Raw genomic sequence first — 23,143 nt, 5'->3', positions numbered from 1 at the left:
ATGTCTTTAAATGCCAATCCCAATGCATCTTTTTCATTAATCTACATGTATTGGTGTATAAGACTATAATAACACTTCATGGATAGTTGTATTGGTGTGTATAAAGAAGACTATACAAACACTTCATGGATAGTTGTATTGGTGTGTATAAGACTATAATAACACTTCATGGATGGTTGTAGTGACATTGGTGCAAATGCAACTACATATTGACACGTTCAGTAATTCAAGACACCAAACAGCATATTTATACTAAAGCATATTTCCTTGTAAACACAAACGCTATCAGATCATACAGCAGGCAGCATTGAAACACAAGTCGGCGCTTGATAAAAACTTCGCTTCTGATGTCACGTGAAGTGATTAACGCTGTATATAGAAGGTTTATTCTTAGGTCTCCTGAAGCCGAACGAGCCTCTGAGTAATGTGAGGTGTGAGTTACCAAGATCAACAAGACCAGAGCTAAACATGGAGTGTGTGTAACTGGAGATCGGGAGAGCTGAACACACACTGAAGTCCGCACAGGCGTTCATCAGCTGTGTATCGAACCTCTTACAAATGATGAAGGAATGTCAGACTTCTTCACCAGAAACACATCAGGAGAGCCAGAACTTAAAGACACCATCAAATCAAAAGGGACAATTCTTTTTTTTTATGGAGTCAAAATTATGACGTGTTTGTTTGCAAAATAATAAAGTATAATACTAATAAAAGTAATACAAACAAGTAATAATAATTATGTGTAATTAAAAAAGTGTCGCAAAATAAAGAATCGCAAAAGTGGTTTAATTTGCAAGGCTCCTTTTTTCTGCGTTTCGTCGAGTGCGATCGTGATGCCGTTTCCCTGTGCGCTTCTCTTTACGGCACTCTTTTGGTGTGGGGGTGGAGTCAATAGATGGGGGCGTGTTCAAGACCACACCCCTTCCAAGTGAAGTCATCTTATAGATCAGACAAGAGTTTTTTAATAATAGAGTGGGTGAAGAATAGAGCATCACAGTCCATGTCTTTCTTTGTTTGTCAAAACAAAGGAAGACTTTCTTAATTTGTCGAAAAGAAATTAAGGTTTTTGATGAAAACATTCCAGCATTTTTCTCCATGGACTTCAGTGGGAACCAAACGGTTCAAGGTCCAAAAGACCGTTTCAGTGCAAACTGCAAACTGTTCAAAGGGCTTTAAACGATTTCACTAGATACTTCAGTGGGAATTACTAATTATTTGGATTCGTATTATAAAGTGAAGATCATTGGAACTAATTGGAACTAACTAGTAATTACTCATTTATTACTAAAGACATTTTCTAAAAGTATACTAAAGTTTACCAAAAATCTCAAACGTTTGCACAAATCATGACTAGATCATGTAGTAACACTTGAGTAATTACTAGTTAGTTCCAATGATCTTCACTTTATAATACGGATCCAAATATAAATTTTTGTTGTTATTCTCGTTTTAACTCTCGCACATGGGAAAAATAAGCCGGAAACAAGCAGAAAAGATAAAATGAAGTCTTATTTATGAGATGAAAAGTCGAAATTATGAGGAAAAAGTCATAATTATGACAAAGAAAGTCAATTTCTACTTAAATTTCAATATGTTAACTATTACTTGTTGACTTTTCAGCTCATAAATGACTGTCATAATAATATACTTAATGTTGTGATTGCAACTTTTTTAATCATTACATTACGGGCTTCTTCCACATAAGTCCTGATCTGAAGGAAAACTGTCAAAAGTTAAATCTCTTGAAACGAGTGCAGTTTTATCTCTTACCACAAGATCGCAAAAAACACTTCTGTCGAAACATGTTTCACCTTTACTTATGAGTGATTTAACGATTATCTCTAATAGTAATAGACTAGTAACTTTAGCACTCTGGTATAATCAGAAAAATAAACCCACATGGTATGATCTGTCATCGCTGGCGCGCCGGAAGTTGTCCAGTGTAGCCATAAGTCATATCCGTGCGACGAGCGCGCTCACCGTTGAGTTCACGGAGGATTGAACATCTGAACCACAAACATGGTAAAATAAATATCTCTCTTCAGCTAAAGTCTTTCTCATGATCACTCGCGTATTAGAACAGAAAGTAGCTTTCTTTATCAACATGAACACGAAGACATCTGTGTTAAAGTAGCGGGACTTTATCCTTCACCGCTGACCAAAGACTTAAAAACACATTCATTGGATTATTTTAGGCTTATATATAAAAGTATATATAATTAATTCATACTTCATACATATAACGTTACACACACATGTTGTGATATATTGCAGCTAACCAAAGACTTAAAAACACATTCATCGGATTATTTTAGGCTTATTAATTAATTATATATATTAATAATATATATATATATATATATATATATATATATATATATATATATGTGTGTGAATTATTTATATATATATATAATTCACACATATACACACACATGTTGTTATATATTGCAGCTAGTTTTTCAAATAAATCTTCAACTTATTATATCTGACAAAGAATTGCATTTGTGTATGGTTATATTATATGTTATATAATGAACTTGTGAGAAATTAAGATTGCTGTTTTTTATTTCCAGGCTCGAAACGCAGAAAAGGCCATGTGAGTGTGTGTCTTTTTTTCTTCATCACTGATGAACATAGTAACATAGAAACACAGAGAAACATAGTTCACCAACTGAATACTCATCTATATGTTATTATATTTACCTAATGTGTAGAAATACTTTTAGGCTAATATTATTCCTCTTTCACAACACTAACTCTCATATTCAGTGAGAATTATTTTTGGAAAGAAATGTATAAGTGCAAATTCTTAGTCATCTAAGTTACTGTCTTTTTTTGTTGTAGATTATAATTCTTATGTTATTTCTTTGTTCTTTGTATTGTTTTATACTTGTTGATACAATTTCGTGTAAATTGTTTTTGGCGCATTAAGATATATATATATATGTAACCCCTCACACCCTCATAGCTTAATTTTTCATGAGAAATATAACATTTCTTTTTATTATTTAGTGAAATAACTGTATAAACAGAAGAAAAATGAATAGAAGAAAGCTGAATGTTTTCACAAAAATCAATGTTCATATTATAAATTAAGTTGCACTACTCTAAAACTTAATATAAAACTCGGTAAGAGGGGCAACATACTTTTTAATATTTAAAGAAGCATATATACTGTATTCAAAAGTTTGGGGTCAGTAAGAATTAAACATAAATAAATTAATACTTTCATTAATAAATGACGCATTAAATAGATCAAAAGTGACTGTAAAGACATTTATAATGTGATTAAAGATTCTATTTCAATTAAATGCTGTTCTTTTGAACTTTATATTCATCAAATAATTCTAGAAAATAAAGTGTATCAATTTCCACTAAAATACAAACTGTTTTTTTTAACACTGATAATAATCATAAATGTTTCTTTAGCCTTTAATATGTATTAACATAGAAAACAGATGATTTACACTGGAATAATATTCACAGTTTTACTGTATTTTTGATCAAAACAATTCAGCTTTGGTGAGCAGAAGAGACTTACACATACATAAATATAAATGCGTGTGTGTGTTGTGCAGGACGGCTCTGGCCAGGTTTCGTCAGGCGCAGCTGGAAGAGGGAAAAGTGAAGGTGGGTTCAATCTCAATCCTGATGTGACAAACGTTAATGCTTGATTGTGTTCTCCTGATCATGTGACGTGTTCTCCTGGTCATGTGACGTGTTCACAGGAGAGAAGACCTTTCCTGGCGTCAGAGTGTAATGAGTTGCCCAAAGCCGAGAAGTGGAGGAGACAGGTCAGGAGCCACACATCCGTCTCAGACACGTGTGCTGTGCCTACAGAGAGAGCGTTCACCCAAACTCTCCCTGTAACAGCTGAGCTAAATGTGTGTGTTCTCATCCATTGCAGATCATCAGTGAGATTTCCAAGAAGGTTGCACAGATTCAGAACGGTGAGAGCGAGAGCAAGTGAGATGTGTGTGTATGTGTGAGACAAGAGCGAGCGAGGTGTGTGTGAGAGATGAGAGCGAGGTCGGTGTGTGTGTGTTAGTCGAGAGCCAGGTTCTCCTTGGTTCTACTAACTGAGATGGTCTTCCTCAGCCGGTCTGGGCGAGTTTAAGATCCGCGACCTCAACGATGAGATCAACAAACTGCTGCGAGAGAAAGGCCACTGGGAAGTGCGGATCAAGGAGCTCGGCGGACCGGACTACAGGGTGAGAGTCAGTGATGATGTGTTTCCTGCTGATGGAGACAAATGCGAAGATGCGCTTGAGTCTCAGGCCCCGCCCACACTACTGCGTTTTCGTTTAAAAACGGAGAATTAAAACGAATACGATCTCCGGCCACACAAGCGTTTTATCTGCGTATTAGAAACGATCTCCGTCCACATTAAAACGACTGAAAACGCAGATCACGTGACCATTCACCAACACTGGGCATGCGCGCGCCGGTGTAAACAGTGAATGACGAATCAGGGAAGGATACGTCATGACTGATAACACCCAATCATAGAGCCGAGCGTCAGCCTCTGCGTCAGCGTTTCTGAAGTTCTCCGTTTTTGTCTCGTCCACACTAAAACGCCCTCCGGATATTCAAAACGCAAAACGCACATGCAGCGTTTCTAAACTTCTCCGTTTTAGGTCTTCGTTTTTCCCGTTTTAGTGTGGACAGGAGGTGCAAACGTAGCAAAAGGTCTCCGTTTTTAAATGAAAACGCAGTAGTGTGGACGTGGCCTCAGCAACCGCATCGAGACCACATGCCACATGGTCACATAGGCTGTCGCAGTGAAGGAATTTATTTTATTTATTTATTTATTTTTTAAAATATTATATTATTTGTTTCTATATAAATAAGTGTGACGATGTGGTCAGCATGCACAAAAACAAGGACATGTTCAGTAACCGATACAACCGAAACTAAACGGCGAAACTAAACAGGACGTAAAGTAAACACAAGAGAATGTCGATATAAGTGTCCATGTAACAGAGCATAAACCGAATAGTTCGTTGGGATATTTTTATATGTAGAACAGTAATTTCCGATCCTCGAATCTGATTGGACGAGAGGCTTTCTGCTGATATATCCCCAGTGTCGTCATCGTCATCTGCACAGAGACCGCTGTCACTCAGCGCAGTTACACTGTCACGACACTAGGGGCGGCAACGGCCTGTCTATGAGTGAGTCATTAAAGACGAGAGCAAGGTGTGTGAAACGAGACCGAGGTCATTCAGCGCAGTTACACTAGCTGCGTTTACATGGACCCCCATAATCGGATTGATGGCTCAATCGGACTAAAAAACCTTGTAAACACCTTAAAGGGTTAGTTCACCCAAAAATGAAAATTAAGTCATTAATTACTCACCCCCATGCTGTACCAACCCCGTAAGACCTTCGTTCGTCTTGGGAACACAAATGAAGATATTTTTGATTAAATTTGAGAGCTGTATAACTACCACATTGGCTCCTAAGGGACTGCCTCTTGACGGCCCAAAAAGTCAATGAAGAAAATGTTTAAATATCCCAAGTGACTACCGTGGCTCAACTATATGTTTATCAAGCGACGCGAATACTTTTTGTGCGAAAAAACAAACAAAAATAACGAGTTTATTCGACTATTTCTTTTCTTCCTTGTAGGCCAGAACGAGACTTCCTTATAGATTTCCACGACGCATGCGCAAGAATTGCGATCTGCTACTTCAGATCGCAATTCTCGATCGCAAGATCGCAAGTATTCGCGTCGCTTGATAAACATATAGTTGAGCCACGGTAGTCACTTGGGATATTTAAACATTTTCTTCATTGACTTTTTGGGCCGTCAAGAGGCAGTCCCTTAGGAGCCAATGTGGTAGTTATACAGCTCTCAAATTTAATCAAAAATATCTTCATTTGTGTTCCCAAGACGAACGAAGGTCTTACGGGGTTGGTACAGCATGGGGGTGAGTAATTAATGACTTAATTTTCATTTTTGGGTGAACTAACCCTTTAATCGATCCGATTGAGCTCGATCCGACTTGAATTTCGATCGGATTGAAAGGGGTGGTTTACTCCTTTTGTAGTCCGACCGAGAGAACATGGAAACGCTTCCATCGGATTGAAAACCGAAACTAAAAGGACTGCGCATGTGCAATGATGTTGCAATAGCGTGATGACATATGACGCACGGAACAACCTGTTCTTCCTGTTGAATAAAGTTTCATATAAATGACTGTTCCGTTATTAAAAAATTCTCATTTCACTCAGTGTCTGTGAAGTGGAGCAGGACAACGTCCCACCAGTGCTTTTTTTTAGATTCTCATCCACACGACTTTTGGGCGCGGGGTTTTACTGCATGATAAATACAATCAGCACGGCAAAATGGTTCATGCTCATCGTCTCCAAATCATGACCAGAGACGGATTAAATGTTAAGTCTGTTGTTTAAAACAAATACAGAACCAAAAGAGGAGAATGGTAATGCGCGACCAGTGGCATATTCGTGCAGTGTGCGTGCGCATGTCAAAAAATCAATTCCGATTTGAATCTTGTGACATTTAAACGCACACTTCAACGCGCACCCGCTCACTTTATCATTCATGTAAAAAGCTTGATCGGATTCATCAATCGTGTTGATTTCATTCCGATTGTGTCCATGTAAACGTAGCTACTGTCACGCCACTAGGGTCGGCAACGGCCTGTCTATGGCTGTGTGTCCACCAAAGCGTTTTTCCATGCGCCTGGCGTATGTTTTCAATTGTTTTCAATGGGAGCGTTGCGTTTTTTTAAACGCCATGAGCGTACCGAGGCGCTGAGCGTTTTTTTTCACACTGAAGCGCCCAGCGTTTTTTACTGGGAGTTGAAAAATATTAAAATGATAAAACGCAGCGCTCATCACTGTCACTTTTTACCCAGCCGTCCAATCACAGTGGAGGATGGGCGGGACTAATACCACACCGACCAACTGTCACAACATTCAACTGCTGCGGATATTCTGTATCATAGCAACGAAATGTCTCAACGGAAAAAACGCTGCGCTGCCAAAACGCTCTCAAGCCCCCAAAGCACGGCGTCTTCAGCAGAGCGGCTAGCGTTTTCAGCTGGCTAAAAACGCTTTGGTGGACACACGGCCTATGAGTCATTAAAAGGTCATTCAACAAATGTGTTCAAAAATGCTGATTCATTTAAAGAGATGTAATGAGACAAGCTGTTTATTATTTTTAAAGCTGTTACAGTAGTCCGCATTTTTTCCTCTTTGTCGCCATCTCTGTTCGAAATCTGCAATTGCAGTCATTCGCGGAATATCAACTTTACGTGAGTAGTTCTACACCCTCGACACGGCACAGCGTGGATGAACACAATGTTTGAGGAGAGTGTGCAGCTGTCAATCACCGAGCCGATGTGGACACTGTCATTCAGAATCACGGATTATTCGTTTTGGAAGTGTAACCAACATAAGAATTTTCACCGGAAAATGTCATCTGAACAAGTAATAAACATCCACTTTTGTTCTGGTTCTGACATTGCAGTAAATCGCGCTGATTAAATCTAACAATCACTTATAAGTTATCATCAAGCAAAATCGTAGAAATTATACTTTGTTCTCAAATTGTTAATGTTACCAACGTCAGCATTGCGTGACTACATGTAATGCCCTTCCGATATGTATCCTTGTTTTCGCATGGGTCCGGTTGCAGTCTCTTTTTTTTCTTTATCCACTCCGAAGTCCGAACGAAGTCTTTTGCATTTTACAGCGGGTGAATCTGTCGTTTAAACCTTTCTGGATTCGCCATCAAATTCATAAGTTCAATTTTATCAAGTGCTGTGAGAAAAGACAATATTTTAGTTAATGTGTATATCTATATATATATATTAGGCCTGTCAAATGATTCATCATGATTAATCGCATCCAAAATAAAAGTTTGTGTTTACATAATATATGTGGGTGCACTGTGTATAATTATTATATATATATATATATATATATATAAATACACACACATGCTTATACATATTTAAGAAATATTTTCATGTATACACTGTATATAGATTTATGTATTGTATAATATAAAAATTTTTTCTTAAATATACATGCATGTTCTGTATTTATATATATACAAAATAATTATACACAGTGCACCCATATACATTATGTGAGCACAAACTTTTATTTTGGATGCAATTAACCGTTTGACAGCCCTAATATATATATACAGTATATATACACTTATATACACACTTGTTGATGATGGAGGAGAACAGCCAATTGCAGAAACTTAGTTTATTACTAATATTTTGAGCCAATTTCCAAAAGGAAAAAGAGCCCGATTGCAGTGTTATCACTGATATGGTGTTGACGTGTGTGTGTGTGCGTGTAACAGAGAGTGGGGCCGAGGATGCTGGATCACGAGGGTAAAGAGGTTCCGGGAAACAGAGGGTACAAGTATTTCGGCGCCGCTAAAGACTTGCCTGGAGTCCGAGAGCTGTTCGAGAGCGAGCGTAAGTTCAGTACTGATGCAGATCTACACACTGCACACACACACAAGCTGTAAGCATAAACACTCACCTGTCTGGAGTGTGTGAGTAACTCTGATCCTGCGTTCGAACATCAGAGACGTCTAACGACACCGATGACGATGAAGGAAAACCACTTTAATATTCATTATGAGTCATCATCCGAAATACAGTGCATGTTCGTAATAACTATTTACATAAATAACAGAATGATTTAAACTCTGTTTAACTGCTGATACACACATTTAGATTAAATATGCCATTCTCATTAATGGAGTTTCTATTACATCAAATCTCTACAGAGAAGTTCCAGCATTTTTTATATTCTAATAAATAGAAATATTAGTAGTGTATGCGCTGCGTTTAAACACTTTTCCCGAGGCATGCTGCGTTTTAATGATTGCTTAGCGCATGATAACGGCAGAACTAATCGGAGGAAATATTTACACACAAATAATAATCAATAAGGTCTTTTCTATTTCCATTAAAAATATAAAGCAATTAAAAATACTATTAGGCCAATGGAAAATAAATATAAATATATTTTATACTATTTGATTTATTCGAATACAATATACATATGGATATGCAGATGATATATAGATGAGGATATGAGACCCGAGTGTGTGTGGTTCAGATGGAGTGTGTTGTGGCGGAGAGATGACTGATGTGTCTGATGACGTCAGCATGTGTTCTGTGAATATGAATATCTTTGGTCTGTTCCAGCCGTTCCGCCGCCCAGGAAAACCCGTGCGGAGCTGATGAAGGACATCGACGCCGAGTATTATGGGTATAGAGATGAAGACGATGGTGTGTTAGTCCCGCTGGAACAGGAGTATGAGAAGCAAGGTGAGGCGAAGTCCCTCTGAACACTCCAGAGACACAGATTATCCGTCACTGTTTCTACACTTCATGTTTGCGTTGAATTATGGGAATCTGATTAGAAGCTGATAATATTTTCTCATTTAAAGAAATCCTTCAGTCAAAAAAGATAAACTCATATGCATTTAGCAGACCATTTTATCAAAAAGTTACTTCGAGGACTTCTGCTCTTCCTCAAAGTCTTGATGTAGTATCCGGCTTTACTAGAACAGGTTTTCCTGCTTGAATGTTGATTATTTTCCTCATATTCTACATTGTTGTAGTTCCTCTCTTCCCAGTCTGTCAGTAACGCTCTGTTTACTTCCTGTCCCTCCTTCTGAAAAGCACACTGTGCTCTGATTGGTCGGCTGGAGCAGTGTGTTGTGATTGGTCGAGCGGGAAATGTCCCGTCCCTTTCCATAACCGCCAGTTTAACACACTACTAACTAGGGGTGTGCCATATGACGATTTTTAATCGTGGACGATTAAAATGTCTCCACGATCTGCTTTTGAAGAAATATCGTAGTATCGTGTTACAGTGCATTCTATCAGTTCAGTTCTGGCGCCCCGTCTCAACTGTACAACGCGACGCAGCCTATACATGATCACACGTTAATGAACAGGTACGGAACACTGCAATTCACAAAAGTTCATTATTTGCATAAGCCTTGCCGGTTAAACATTTAATTCACGCGCTAATGCGCTGTTCTAACGTGCGCTTTCCTGACCGCATAAATTACCCACGACAATCACAGGCACTAGAAGCCTGTCAAACAGCGTTAGTTAGTTATCTCTCTAATACTGTTAAATACACACAATGTTTACATAAACAGGCTATGTCTAAAGTGAAAGCAAACATTTGAGAGAATATCTGGTGTAATATGCGTCTATGTTAAACGCGTCGCGTGCTGGTCTAAAAGCGACAGGAATAAATAGTACTGCCGCTTGTCCTTAAAGGGATAGTTCACCAAAAAAAAATAATAAATAATAATCTGTCATTATTTACTCACTCTAATGTTGTTACAAACCTGTATTAATTTCTTTCTTGTGCTGAACACAAAAGAACGATTTTTTTTATGTGGGTAACCAAACAGTTGCTGGTCCCCATTAACTTCCAGGAGAGAACCAATAAAAAACTATAGGGGGACCAGCAACTGTTCGGTTACCCACATTATTCGAAATAACTTTTATTTTCAACAGAAGAAAGAAACTTATTCGGGTTTAAAACATCTTGAGAGAGTAAATTAAGACCATTTTCATTTTTGAGGGAATCTCTTTAGTAAAAGGAGAAAAAAAAACACAAGGAGAAAATCACTCACTGACTGAGAACTTTAATAGTAGCTTTAATAAGAATCAATTTATTCAGTGAAGTCTCTGTAGTGTTTTCATTTCATATTTGTTTAATTTAATGACTTTCTTTAATGCTACTGCTAAATACACCTACTGCATCTGAAAAATAAAGCACTATTTATTTAATTTGAATATTAATTTGTGTAATGTTTATCTTGTCTTATTTTTTTAATAACAAAGAAAATAATGACAAAGATTTGTATCTTCGCCACTGGCCTAAATGTATGCCTTTCTTTTTTATTTTGTTACCTAAGGCTTTGTTTTTAACATAAGGAAATTAGTTTGGCTGTAATGAACAGCCACTTGCAAAATATTAAAACCAACTTGAAAAAGAATCGTGATAAAAAATCGTGATCGTGATTTTCCTAAAAAAATCGTGATATGATATTTTTTCCATATCGCCCACCCCTACTACTAACTAACTCAACCAGTCCACGCCCCTTTATTATGCATATGGATTATTATAATGAGGAATATTGTGACGTGTTTGTTCCCGGAAGAAACTCGATGGAGGCGTTTCAGGAACACTGACACTGATATAGAGAAGAACTGGAGCTTGTTCATGATCAAACAGCAACATTACACTCTAAACACAGATGAAGAAAAGCAGAACCGGTCGTCTTTTAAAGAAGCAGTTTAGCAGACAACGACGTTTATTTATGTCTTGTCATCCTATTTTAAGTTGTTACTTGTTGTGTTCATGTGAAGTCCGAGTCCAAGTTCCCCGACTTCAGCGTTAGTGTGAAAGTCAACATGTAAATCTGAGATTCATTATGTGTTTATCTGATTTAACAGTCTAAAATCATGGAACTAATAGTTTTAATCATCATAACCCACTTGTTCTGTTTTGTGTGATGTTGATTTTAACAAGCTCATGTGTCTCTCAAATGCAACGGTGTAACTTGGATTTTTCTTGTAGTTTTATTATTTCAAATAAGTTTTTAATTTTTATATTTCTAGATTTCATGTTCATTTTAGTTTAATTTTTAGTCATTTTATAATATGCTGTTGTCATTATATTACTTTTTTCTCTTAAAATACTGCTATTTAATATTGCTACTCGAGTTTTATTTATTTCCAGTTAATAATTTTTAGTTTGTACAACTTAACTTATTTCGGTCAAGGCAACATTTATAGTAGGCTACTCATTTAAAGCTTTTCAGCAAATATTGAAATATCTGTAAAATATTAACAGTTGTAGTTAACGATAATAACCCTGACATCAGTATATGACAGAAAAGGCCTCTTTATGAGTTGCTTTTTTGCAAAGCAAAGCTTAATGATGATGCATGTAATGAAAGTCGATTCATAATTAATGATCTGCAGTGAATTACTGCATCTTTATACACAGATTGTGAGAACAGCTTTTTTAGTATTGAATTAGTATTATTTATTAGCGTCAGCGCTTCAGATTGTGTTGTAGATGAGCCGAGCACGTGTGTGCGTGCGTGCGTGCTCTACGACAGTCGTGGCATTGTGTGCTGATATCATTTTCTGACATGTGTTTCTCGTTTGTGTGTTTAACTGAATGCCTGACGTGCAGCTGCAGGTTTGATGCGACTCATGAGAAGCGTAACGCGCATCGGACCGTCCAGTGACCTGAAGTCACATGACCACCGCATTCCAGCTCGACCTCGAGGCTGATTAAGATTAATGCATTGTTCACATCAGCGTTGTTTCTGATGCGTTCGAAGCAGCTTCACAGGACATCAATAATGCAAACAGTATTCAGTTAAGCACGATGTGTAAAGGGGTGGTAGAATGCCCTTTTCACACAATGTAAAATAAGTCTCTGATGTCCCCTGAGTGTGTGTGTGTGTGTGTGTGTGTGTGTGAAGTTTAGCTCAAAATACCCCTCAGATATTTTTATAGAATGTTCAAATTGTCACTTTTTGAGGATGAGCAAAAACGCTTCGTCTGTGAGCTGCTGCTCCCGGCACAGTGGGCGGAGCTTCAACCGCTTGTGTTCTTTTACCTCACTCACACACACACATTTACTGAACATTTCAAAAACGTTTTGCCTTTTATGTTCAAACCGGAGTCAGACAGAGATGTAGAAGCTACAGGACATTTCTGAGTGTTATGCAGAGTAGTTTCAAAGTAGTCGGGTCGCTGTTCTTTTCACACTGCATGACTATCTTGGTCAGCATTTAGTCGCTGCCGTGTTCACACCGCACGATGGATCGGCGACAGAAGGTTTCACGCTGCGTGACTTTACAATAGGAAGAATCGCTGACAACTCTGTCTAGCACGCTGTGCGCAAAGTTTTTCACAACAAACACACGCGAGATGTGTCAAGGAAACAAAGCGACACCACACGTGCAAAACCGGAGTTCTCACATGAGACTTTTTCTGTGGTACAGCTCAGATGAAATGTCAAACCTTTATTTTTTTTAGCCTTTTTTTAAAACAATACCATATGTTGATATGTGATCTAGAACTCCTCCCCGCTGCTCTGTGTCTTGCTCTCTCATTGGCTGTCGGTAATAATCGCCGATAGTTTTCAGTCAGAACGCTTTTCACACAGCAGGATTGTGAATCGTCGACAGGTCCAGATATTTAGCTATTTAGGCTATTCTCTCAGATTCACACTGCGGGATTGTCACTTTCGTAAACGAGCATCGATTTGCCTGTGATTTTGGGCATTTATCTGCGATTTCTCAACCTGTCGGCGAGCCGAAATCGTGGCTAAAATCTTGCAGGCTGAACTCGGCATAAGTTGATAAGTGAATGCAGCTGATGTGGAGTTAACGATCTTCTAGTCATTGATTAGCATATTCTGTCATGATCATCTGTAAATCGTGTTCCGGAGGCAGGGTTTATGTAAGTTTTATGGTTTGTGATGTCACTAACCCACCACATGGTGAAATTTGACATATTACAGGGTTTGAGACCATATTAAAGCTGGGTTCAAAGTCAAACCCTTTCCAAATCTGTTTTATTTCTTTTATTGTTTGTCTGTAACAAAAGTTGTGGTTATCTGAAGATTTTCAGAAACGGAATTGAGAAAAAACGGTTTAATTAACTGTCACGTCCTGTTATCGGGACGACTGGCGCTCCTTTTTTTCATATCACATATTTTAGTAATCATCATAGATTAGGTATGATTCGAAAGCTTATGAACTCAAAATTCAACTTGAAAACCGTTTTGAAATTGTATGATTGAGAGGCGAGCAAGGTCTTTTAAACGAGCAGCTTCAGACTCTGTTGTTCACTTGTGCTCCGCATCACACCACACGATAACACTGGATACAAATAAATAAATAAAAACATGCGGGCTGTTGTAGTTCACCCAGCACTGGACTTTATTCTGTTATGTGGTTTATTTTGATAGGTGAACTGTCTTTGTAGTGTTAAGAGAAGGAGAGCTAAACGGGAGATATTGTTTTTTTTTTGTATTGATATTGTGTTCTTAAAAACATAAAAAGAAAAACACACCTGATGCTACGGAGGCGTATTGCATTCACTTGAAGAAAAATAATGTACTCTGTTTTTCTGAATTAATGAGTTAATTTTTCATGAGCAAAAAAATTCTCTGTTTTTCTGAATTAATGAGTTAATTTTTCATGAGAATTTTTTTTGTGCTGTTTTTCTGAATTAACGAGTTAATTTTTCATGAGAAATTTTTTTTGCTCTGTTTTTCTGAATTAATGAGTTAATTTTTCATGAGAAAAAAAGTTTTTGCTCTGTTTTTCTGAATTAATGAGTTAATTTTTCATGAGAAAAAAAGTTTTTGCTCTGTTTTTCTGAATTAACGATTTTTTTTTTCATGAGAATTTTTTTTTGCTCTTTTTCTGAATTAATGAGTTAATTTTTCATGAGAAAAAAACGTTTTGCTCTGTTTTTCAGAATTAACGAGTTAATTTTTCATGAGAAATTTTTTTTTGCTTTGTTTTTCTGAATTAATGAGTTAATTTTTCATGAGCAAAAAAATTCTCTGTTTTTCTGAATTAATGAGTTAATTTTTCATGAGCAAAAAAATTCTCTGTTTTTCTGAATTAATGAGTTAATTTTTCATGAGAATTTTTTTTGTGCTGTTTTTCTGAATTAACGAGTTAATTTTTCATGAGAAATTTTTTTTGCTCTGTTTTTCTGAATTAATGAGTTAATTTTTCATGAGAAAAAAAGTTTTTGCTCTGTTTTTCTGAATTAATGAGTTAATTTTTCATGAGAAAAAAAGTTTTTGCTCTGTTTTTCTGAATTAACGAGTTTTTTTTTCATGAGAATTTTTTTTTGCTCTTTTTCTGAATTAATGAGTTAATTTTTCATGAGAAAAAAAGTTTTTGCTCTGTTTTTCTGAATTAATGAGTTAATTTTTCATGAGAAAAAAAGTTTTTGCTCTGTTTTTCTGAATTAACGATTTTTTTTTCATGAGAATTTTTTTTTGCTCTTTTTCTGAATTAATGAGTTAATTTTTCATGAGAAAAAAACGTTTTGCTCTGTTTTTCAGAATTAACGAGTTAATTTTTCATGAGAAATTTTTTTTTGCTTTGTTTTTCTGAATTAATGAGTTAATTTTTCATGAGCAAAAAAATTCTCTGTTTTTCTGAATTAATGAGTTAATTTTTCATGAGCAAAAAAATTCTCTGTTTTTCTGAATTAATGAGTTAATTTTTCATGAGAATTTTTTTTGTGCTGTTTTTCTGAATTAACGAGTTATTAATTCAGAAAAACAGAGCAAAAAAAATTTCTCATGAAAAATTAACTCGTTAATTCTGAAAAACAGCAAAACGTTTTTTTCTCATGAAAAATTAACTCATTAATTCAGAAAAAGAGCAAAAAAAAATTCTCATGAAAAAAAAACTCGTTAATTCAGAAAAACAGAGCAAAAACTTTTTTTCTCATGAAAAATTAACTCATTAATTCAGAAAAACAGAGCAAAAACTTTTTTTCTCATGAAAAATTAACTCATTAATTCAGAAAAACAGAGCAAAAAAAATTTCTCATGAAAAATTGAGTTAATTTTTCATGAGAAAAAAAGTTTTTGCTCTGTTTTTCTGAATTAATGAGTTAATTTTTCATGAGAAAAAAAGTTTTTGCTCTGTTTTTCTGAATTAACGAGTTTTTTTTCATGAGAATTTTTTTTGCTCTTTTTCTGAATTAATGAGTTAATTTTTCATGAGAAAAAAACGTTTTGCTGTTTTTCAGAATTAACGAGTTAATTTTTCATGAGAAATTTTTTTTTGCTTTGTTTTTCTGAATTAATGAGTTAATTTTTCATGAGAAAAAAAATTCTCTGTTTTTCTGAATTAATGAGTTAATTTTTCATGAGAATTTTTTTTGTGCTGTTTTTCTGAATTAACGAGTTAAGTTTTCATGAGAAATTTTTTTTGCTCTGTTTTTCTGAATTAATGAGTTAATTTTTCATGAGAAAAAAAGTTTTTGCTCTGTTTTACTGAATTAATGAGTTAATTTTTCATGAGAAAAAAAGTTTTTGCTCTGTTTTTCTGAATTAACGAGTTTATTTTTCATGAGATTTTTTTTTGCTCTTTTTCTGAATTAATGAGTTAATTTTTCATGAGAAAAAAACATTTTGCTCTGTTTTTCTGAATTAACGAGTTAATTTTTCATGAGAAATTTTTTTTTGCTTTGTTTTTCTGAATTAATGAGTTAATTTTTCATGAGAAAAAAAACTTTTTGCTCTGTTTTTCTGAATTAATGAGTTAATTTTTCATGAGAAATTTTTTTTGCTCTTTTTTTCTGAATTAATGAGTTAATTTTTCATGAGAAAAAAGATTTTGCTCTGTTTTTCTGAATTAATGAGTTCATTTTTCATGAGTTTTTTTTTTTTTTGCTGTTTTTCTGAATTAATAAGTTAATTTTTTTGTGAGAAAAAAGTTTTTGCTCTGTTTTTCTGAATTAATCCATGAAAAATTAACTCGTTAATTCAGAAAAACAGAGCAAAAACTTTTTTCTCATGAACTCATTAATTCAGAAAAACAGAGCAAAAACTTTTTTTCTCATGAAAAATTAACTCGTTAATTCAGAAAAACAGAGTTTTTCTTCAAGTGAATGCAATACGCCTCCGTATGATGCACATTCTTTGTTCTTCATTTTTTTTTTATTAGCAGAGTTAACAAACCTTGCTGTATTTTCGTGTAATTCATTAAAAGAAGGTACACCGCCACTTCGCTCCGACGAAACGGACTTGAACGCACCTCACGTCGTAAACACGACTTCCCACCTCGTACGTACGAACTTCCCAGGAGGACTTGAACGCAGCATTAGCCCAAAGATTTTATACATGATGGGCTACAAACAATAGAAACTTGTTTTGAGCAACGCTGATTCTTTGTCATTCACATCAATCAGTTTCTGTGGGCCATATACCTTTACAGACAGAGATAGAGTTGATGACATCTAAAGCATATTTGATTAAATCTAAGACAGTCACAATGTAAATGAATCTGATGACTGAAAATACTAAATCTACCACACCATAGAAGAACGATGAGCGATCTAATATACTCTTCCAGCATTATTAAAGACAAGTAAACACAACTAATTAAATAGCAACCGCGAAGACTAGAAACAACTGAACAAAGATGTGACTGAAATAAACAGTGTTTTAAGATTATCAGGTGTCCAGGTACAGAAATCGCAGTCAAATGTACAATAACGCACTTTAGAAATATAGTAACAAAAGTTATTCAGTGAAGAACGAGTGCATTTTCTCTCTCTTCTGTAGTTTGATTAGTGTTATAATCGAGATGGCAGGAATATTAGTGCTTTCACTTTAAGATCTGCCCAATATAGCACACACACACACGTGTGCAAGATTCCTGAAATCAAGCATTTAATTTTTCAATCCCCAACCCTAAGCTTCACAGGACATTAATGCTGCAAGCAGAGTTCACTTAGACATGATGTTTGAGTGTAACCGGTGTGTGTGTCGCAGTGATCGCCGAGGCGGTGGAGAAGTGGAAGGCAGAGAGAGAGTCTCGACTGTCAGCAGGAGGAGTGAAGGACGCAGAGGAGGAGGAGGAGGAACACATCTACGCCGTCAGAGATGAAGAGGTGACCCTCATCTCTCTCCACTTCAGTGCAGACCCGTCAGTGCAGACCCGTAACGCTCCTGTGTTTTACAGCAATCCGACGACGAGGCGGGAGAGCCGATGGAGGGAGAGGATGCGCAGTCGTTCTTCGCTCATGTCCCGGTTCCCTCGCAGAAGGAGGTTTGTTTCACTTTGTTGATTGATTCAGTTCATCACTCACTCCCTCTCGTCACATGACACGCCAGCGGAGAATCTTTACACCGATGTTTTCAACACAACGGCAGTTTATAGTCCACACTTCTGTAAAGCTTCGAAAAGGGGAAAGAGCGTGTACAAGTAGCCCATATGATTCATGCGCTGTACTCCAAATCATTCATTTATAAATCCTTCATTCTGATCATTTAACTTTTCACTGTAGCTTTCAACTGATTTTTGGGATATTGGGCATAATGGAAACATATTTATCAAACGAAACCCTCAGGTACCCTTACTTTGGCTCAGGGTCAGCTGTGATTGGATAACTGGAGTAATGGACCAATGGCATCGCAGCGTCTCTAATGTTGGTTTGGTGTTTCTGAAACGGCGGAGTCAAAAGTTTGTGATCAGATTGATTGGGTTTAATTCCCTCCAGAAGCGTCACACACACACACACACACACACACGAGTGTGATCCGAAAGCCAGAGAACACGACAGCATTTACTGTGTTTTGTCACACGCCCGAGACACACTCGTTTATGATGGAGGAGAACATTTGTTTGATTATGTCCATATGTACATACTGCAATAGTGCATAACACTAATTTTTTTACACAATATTTTACCATTACTGCTTCCTTAAATATACATTTTTAAAGGTAGGGTAGGCAATTTTTCGGAGGGGCTTCTTCAAAACACATGAATGCACACGGCAGAGTTTGAAAAGCGTCACGAGACGTTACCTCATGTCTCAAAGCACATAACTTTACATTATGTCTGCATAAGCAGGGTGCACAAAGAAATGAAAATGCATATGAAAATACATTAGGACCGAATGTGATGATTGGATGAGCATTTTATGGTCCTATGCCTTCCACAGACGATATATAGGCTACATATAAATACATTTAGACCACTTACAGTGGTGTGAATAAGTTTGGACACCCATGCTAAAGTTGCCTAAAAAGAGGAATAAAAAAATCATCTTTTGGATATTGATCTTAATGCCTTAATTAGAAAAATGAGGAAAACTCCAACCTTTAATGACACCAATTTTCTTTGTGAATGAATAATGTATCATAAATAAATAAATGTTTTTCCTTAAAATACAGGGTGCATAAGTCAGGACACCCCTATGTTAAATTCCCATAGAGTCAGGCAGATTTTGATTTTTAAAAGCCAGTTATTTCATGGATCCAGGATAATATGCATCCTGATAAAGTTCCCTTGGCCTTTGGAATTAAAACATCCCCACATCATATGGCATGGTTTTACTTCAGTTAGCCTAATAGCTGGTTTGATTTGCATTGAAAGATGATCTTATGGAAAGTACCCCATGCCAATCTCTAGGTGTGGTGGAAGGTGTGTGATGATGTGGGTCTGTTTTAATTCCAAAGGCCAAGGGAACTTTATCAGGATGCATATTATCCTGGATCCATGAAATAACTGGCTTTTAAAAATCAAAATCTGCCTGACTCTATGGGAATTTAACATAGGGGTGGCCCTGACTTCTTCACGTTCTTCAACCAGCTCAACCATAGACTGTAAAAAAATATGGACGTAGTGTCCGTGACGTCACCCATAGGTTTCTGAAGAGCGATTTTGAGGCCTAAAGTGGGCGGGGCCGACCGTCGCCATCTTGGCAGTGCGTCACCTCTCGTCACTACCGGATAAATTAAAATGGGCAAAGAGGCGGGACGCGGGTGGAGCTGAGGTGCTAATGCTATGCTACTGCCGCTGAATTGACAGCTGATTGAAAAAGTAAAGCCAATGGTTAAAGTTCATGTTTTGCCCTTCGAAATATTATAATAGTTAAGACGTAACTAAAAGTGAGACTACTTAACTTTTTTTTATCAACTTTATTAATCTCACAAGGGGCAATTAGTTAAGAGCATGTATACAACAGTATCACACACATTTCTCACAACATACAAGCAGTCAACTATGTGCATTGTGATGCATTATTATTCTGCTAGTTAAAATGTATAAGTTACTTACAATATTGCTCTAAGCTTGTGCATGCGACAGTGATTCAAGGCAAGCACACATGTCAGTCGGCATCTCACGTCAAGTTCGTAAAGAGCTTTAATTCAGTCCATTTTACAATCTGATTTTGGCCGCCTCTCAGTTTCTCAGATGGGTCAAACCAAATATTACCTCAGAAGTTCAAGTAAATGAACTAGAAATCCGCGCTCATTCAAGGGTGCGCATCTATTGCATGGACGGAGAGAACGCGCTGAAATCATCAGACATCCATTAGTGCATGCGAGGGAAACAGCTGGAAACACGGCGCTGGTCGTTCTCTCCATACTTGACAACGACGGATGAAGGTATAATACATGTATTAAACTGTATGAAATAATCCCGGTAAAGCACAAACACAGCTGAGGGTGACGCTAACAGACAGCAGACAAACGACAGTGAGTGAACGCGGCACCAAGAATCCACCTGTCACTCAAGTGGCCACGCCCTTAATTATGCAGAACTTTAAGGCTTAAATATAATTTAAACAGATGAGTTGTAAAAAAATTCACCCCCCTCACAGTTGTCATGAAGGGAAAAATGAGGTCTATAGACCAAAGCCACTTTTTGCTCCAGGCTGTAAACATGTTTTTTTCTGCTGTAAAGTTGGGCATTTTAACATGGGGGAGATACAGATTTGACTCGCTTCTGCAGCCTGCCTCAAGCGGCCACTCGATAAATTGCAGTTTAATTCACTTCCGTGTTGGCTTCAAGAGAGAGACGGGGAGGTTGCCCCTTGAGCTCAACATGTAAAAGACGCTTACAAGTTGTTGTTTTTTTTTTTTAAATAGTTGGTTGGGATGAGTCACGGAGTATTTAATTGTAGAATATCAAATAGAGATTTTTTTTCAAAAGAAAAAAAATCTTCATGTTTTCGGAGACATTTGAATTGTTTATTAATAACGTGTTTTCTGTCAGTTTCATCTGAAAAGATAAAGTTGCGATGCTGATCTTCACAGTAGTGAACGCGCCAGAGAAAAATGCACTTTTCATACGGATTACATAAGCAGAGAGTCTGTTTTCTTTTGTTTTGAATTGTTCTGTTGAAAAGTAGACATTTCAATATAGATACATTTCTTAGGTCTATAGGCTTATACACTGGGTTTCGATTCATATGAGACGAGCTCCAGTTCACTCGCCGGCGCCTCCGTGTCGTGATTATCTGTCTGATAATCACAGCAAACTACAAAAAAAAAAGACTAAAACTAAAACCTAAAACTAATATCTAAACTAAAACTAAGCATTTTCAAAAAAAATAGAAACTAAACTAAACTAGTAAACCCACTTTTAAAACTAATTAAAACTAAACTGAATTTGAAAACAAAAATTCAAAACGAAATAAAAATAAAAACTAATGAAAAATGCAAAACTATAATAACCTTGAGCCCTACTAATGTTGCACAAATAACACTGATCTTGTTCTGTGAAAATTTGTGAATTTTTTGTGCGAACATTTAATAGCGTGTAAAGATCCTGATGAAGCTGTTGTTGTCTATGTCAGATCGAGGAAGCCCTGGTGAGGCGGAAGAAGATGGAGCTTCTGCAGAAATACGCCAGCGAGAGTCTGATGGCCCAGAGTGAAGAAGCCAAGACCCTGCTGGGGTTATAGTGGACCTGATGATGATGATGATGAATTCACTTCAGAACTAACATCTCCGGATAATGTGCTCTCTCCACGTCATCCAAGATGATCATGTCTTTCTTTCTTCAGTGGAAAAGAAATGAAGGTTTTTGAGGAAAACACTCCAGGATTTTTCTATGTATAGTGACTTCAATGGGGTCCAACCGGTCGAAAGTCCAGATGTGAGTTTCAGTGCATACCGTAATGTGTGTCGCATCACAGCTAGTGCAAGACGATCTAAATAAGACTCTTATTCCTCGGCTGGGATCGTGTCGAGACTTTGAAGCTGCACTGAAGCTCGCATCTGGATCTTCAACCCGTTGGACCGCGTTGAAGTCACTAAATGGAGAAACATCCTGGAGCATTTTCCTCAAAAACCTTCATTTCTTTTCCACTGAAGAAAGAAAGACATGAACATCTCGGATGACGTGGAGAGAGCACATTATCAGGAATTGTTTAATCACACCTGCTTCACATTAAACCGATGTGTTCGAAGAACCTTATCAATGTGAAATGTGCTTGACTTGACATGGTCAGTATGATGCTTATGATCTGTACAGTTAACATTAAATCATTTAGGAATTTAATTATTAACCTGTTAGTTTCATCTGGACCATACTTTAGACACTGTCGTCGTTACACAGTAATCATGTCAAAGGGTGTTTTACTCCAGGGCTTTTCTTCCAACTTCTTCATTCATCCTTCATCTGTTCAACATGTTAAAGAACAAAAGTAAAAAGATCTCTGTAAATATTTTGTATACTGTTCACTTTGCCTACTTGGAGAAGTAAACTTTTTTTTTTTTACTATGAATATGCTTTGTGTGTAAATTTGTGGAGTAGTAGTAACTCAATGAAAACATTCATGCGTTCCATTAAGAGTGTGTGATGAGAAACGGTTCGGCTCATGTGACCAGCCAGAGATAAAGCGATCACATGGTCAGGACTCATCTAATATCCTCGTCACCCACGATGCCCTGCTTCTGCAGTGGACCTAATGCAGGTCTTGTGTCTCTTTTGTTATCTTATCTAGAGATTTTTAAAGATGTATGTTAAACTGGCTGTTATGACCAGGGTTGTGGTTTGCACATCTTTAAGCTATATGAAATAAACAACACATTAGTAATGGTAGTATTAGCTCACTAACTCGACTGCGTGACACGGTCGGTCGGTCATGTGATGTTCGTTAAGAGCGGCTTTTTCCGGAAGACTACCACATTTTAACAAGAATTCCCTGATCACTTCTGTGTAAAACGACTGGTTAAATACTGAGGGCACATTTAAAGTAACTTGGAATCTTAATTTATCTGAAATATATGTTGTTTTTATTAATTAAACTGGAATTATGATGTACGATAATTATGCTTCAGGAGAACATTAAAGGTGCAGTAAGCTATTTCTGAGAATTGAGGTTGACATTTAATATCACCCAAACACGCCCTTTACCCAAAAGACCACGCCCCATCTTGATGGCCCCGCCCCTAAACCATCCATTTTCACATTTCTGTGTTTCTCAGAATTGGAAGTCGTCACAGTTGGGCAAACTTTTATTCATAGCATGAAAGAGACAATGCATGCCACGAAATATATATTTTTTGTGTTCCAATTTGCTC

General features: G+C 36.8%; 1 protein-coding gene across 1 annotated transcript; it reads left to right on the top strand.

Moving 5' to 3' along the window:
- The first annotated feature begins 1,890 nt into the window (after positions 1 to 1,890).
- Positions 1,891 to 22,344, top strand: isy1 (ISY1 spliceosome associated protein). Its single transcript, XM_039648521.2, has 11 exons — positions 1,891 to 2,022; positions 2,577 to 2,599; positions 3,582 to 3,633; positions 3,732 to 3,797; positions 3,911 to 3,953; positions 4,102 to 4,214; positions 8,354 to 8,471; positions 9,213 to 9,335; positions 17,596 to 17,714; positions 17,786 to 17,872; positions 21,412 to 22,344. Exons 1-11 carry the CDS (start codon positions 2,020 to 2,022, stop codon positions 21,517 to 21,519), a joined length of 855 nt encoding a protein of 284 aa, XP_039504455.2. The 5' UTR covers positions 1,891 to 2,019; the 3' UTR covers positions 21,520 to 22,344.
- Positions 22,345 to 23,143: the final 799 nt, after the last annotated feature.

This window comes from Pimephales promelas, chromosome 21 (assembly GCF_988280905.1).
Source record: "Pimephales promelas chromosome 21, fPimPro1.hap1.1, whole genome shotgun sequence".
NCBI lineage: Eukaryota > Metazoa > Chordata > Actinopteri > Cypriniformes > Leuciscidae > Pimephales > Pimephales promelas.
This window is presented reverse-complemented; position numbering and strand designations above follow the sequence as displayed.

Excerpts from the sequence above, each read along its gene's own strand:
- isy1 (XM_039648521.2), top strand. Across the intron at positions 2,600-3,581 it reads CGAAACGCAGAAAAGGCCAT|GACGGCTCTGGCCAGGTTTC; the intron begins GTGAGTGTGTGT and ends TGTGTTGTGCAG. Across the intron at positions 17,873-21,411 it reads CGGTTCCCTCGCAGAAGGAG|ATCGAGGAAGCCCTGGTGAG; the intron begins GTTTGTTTCACT and ends TGTCTATGTCAG.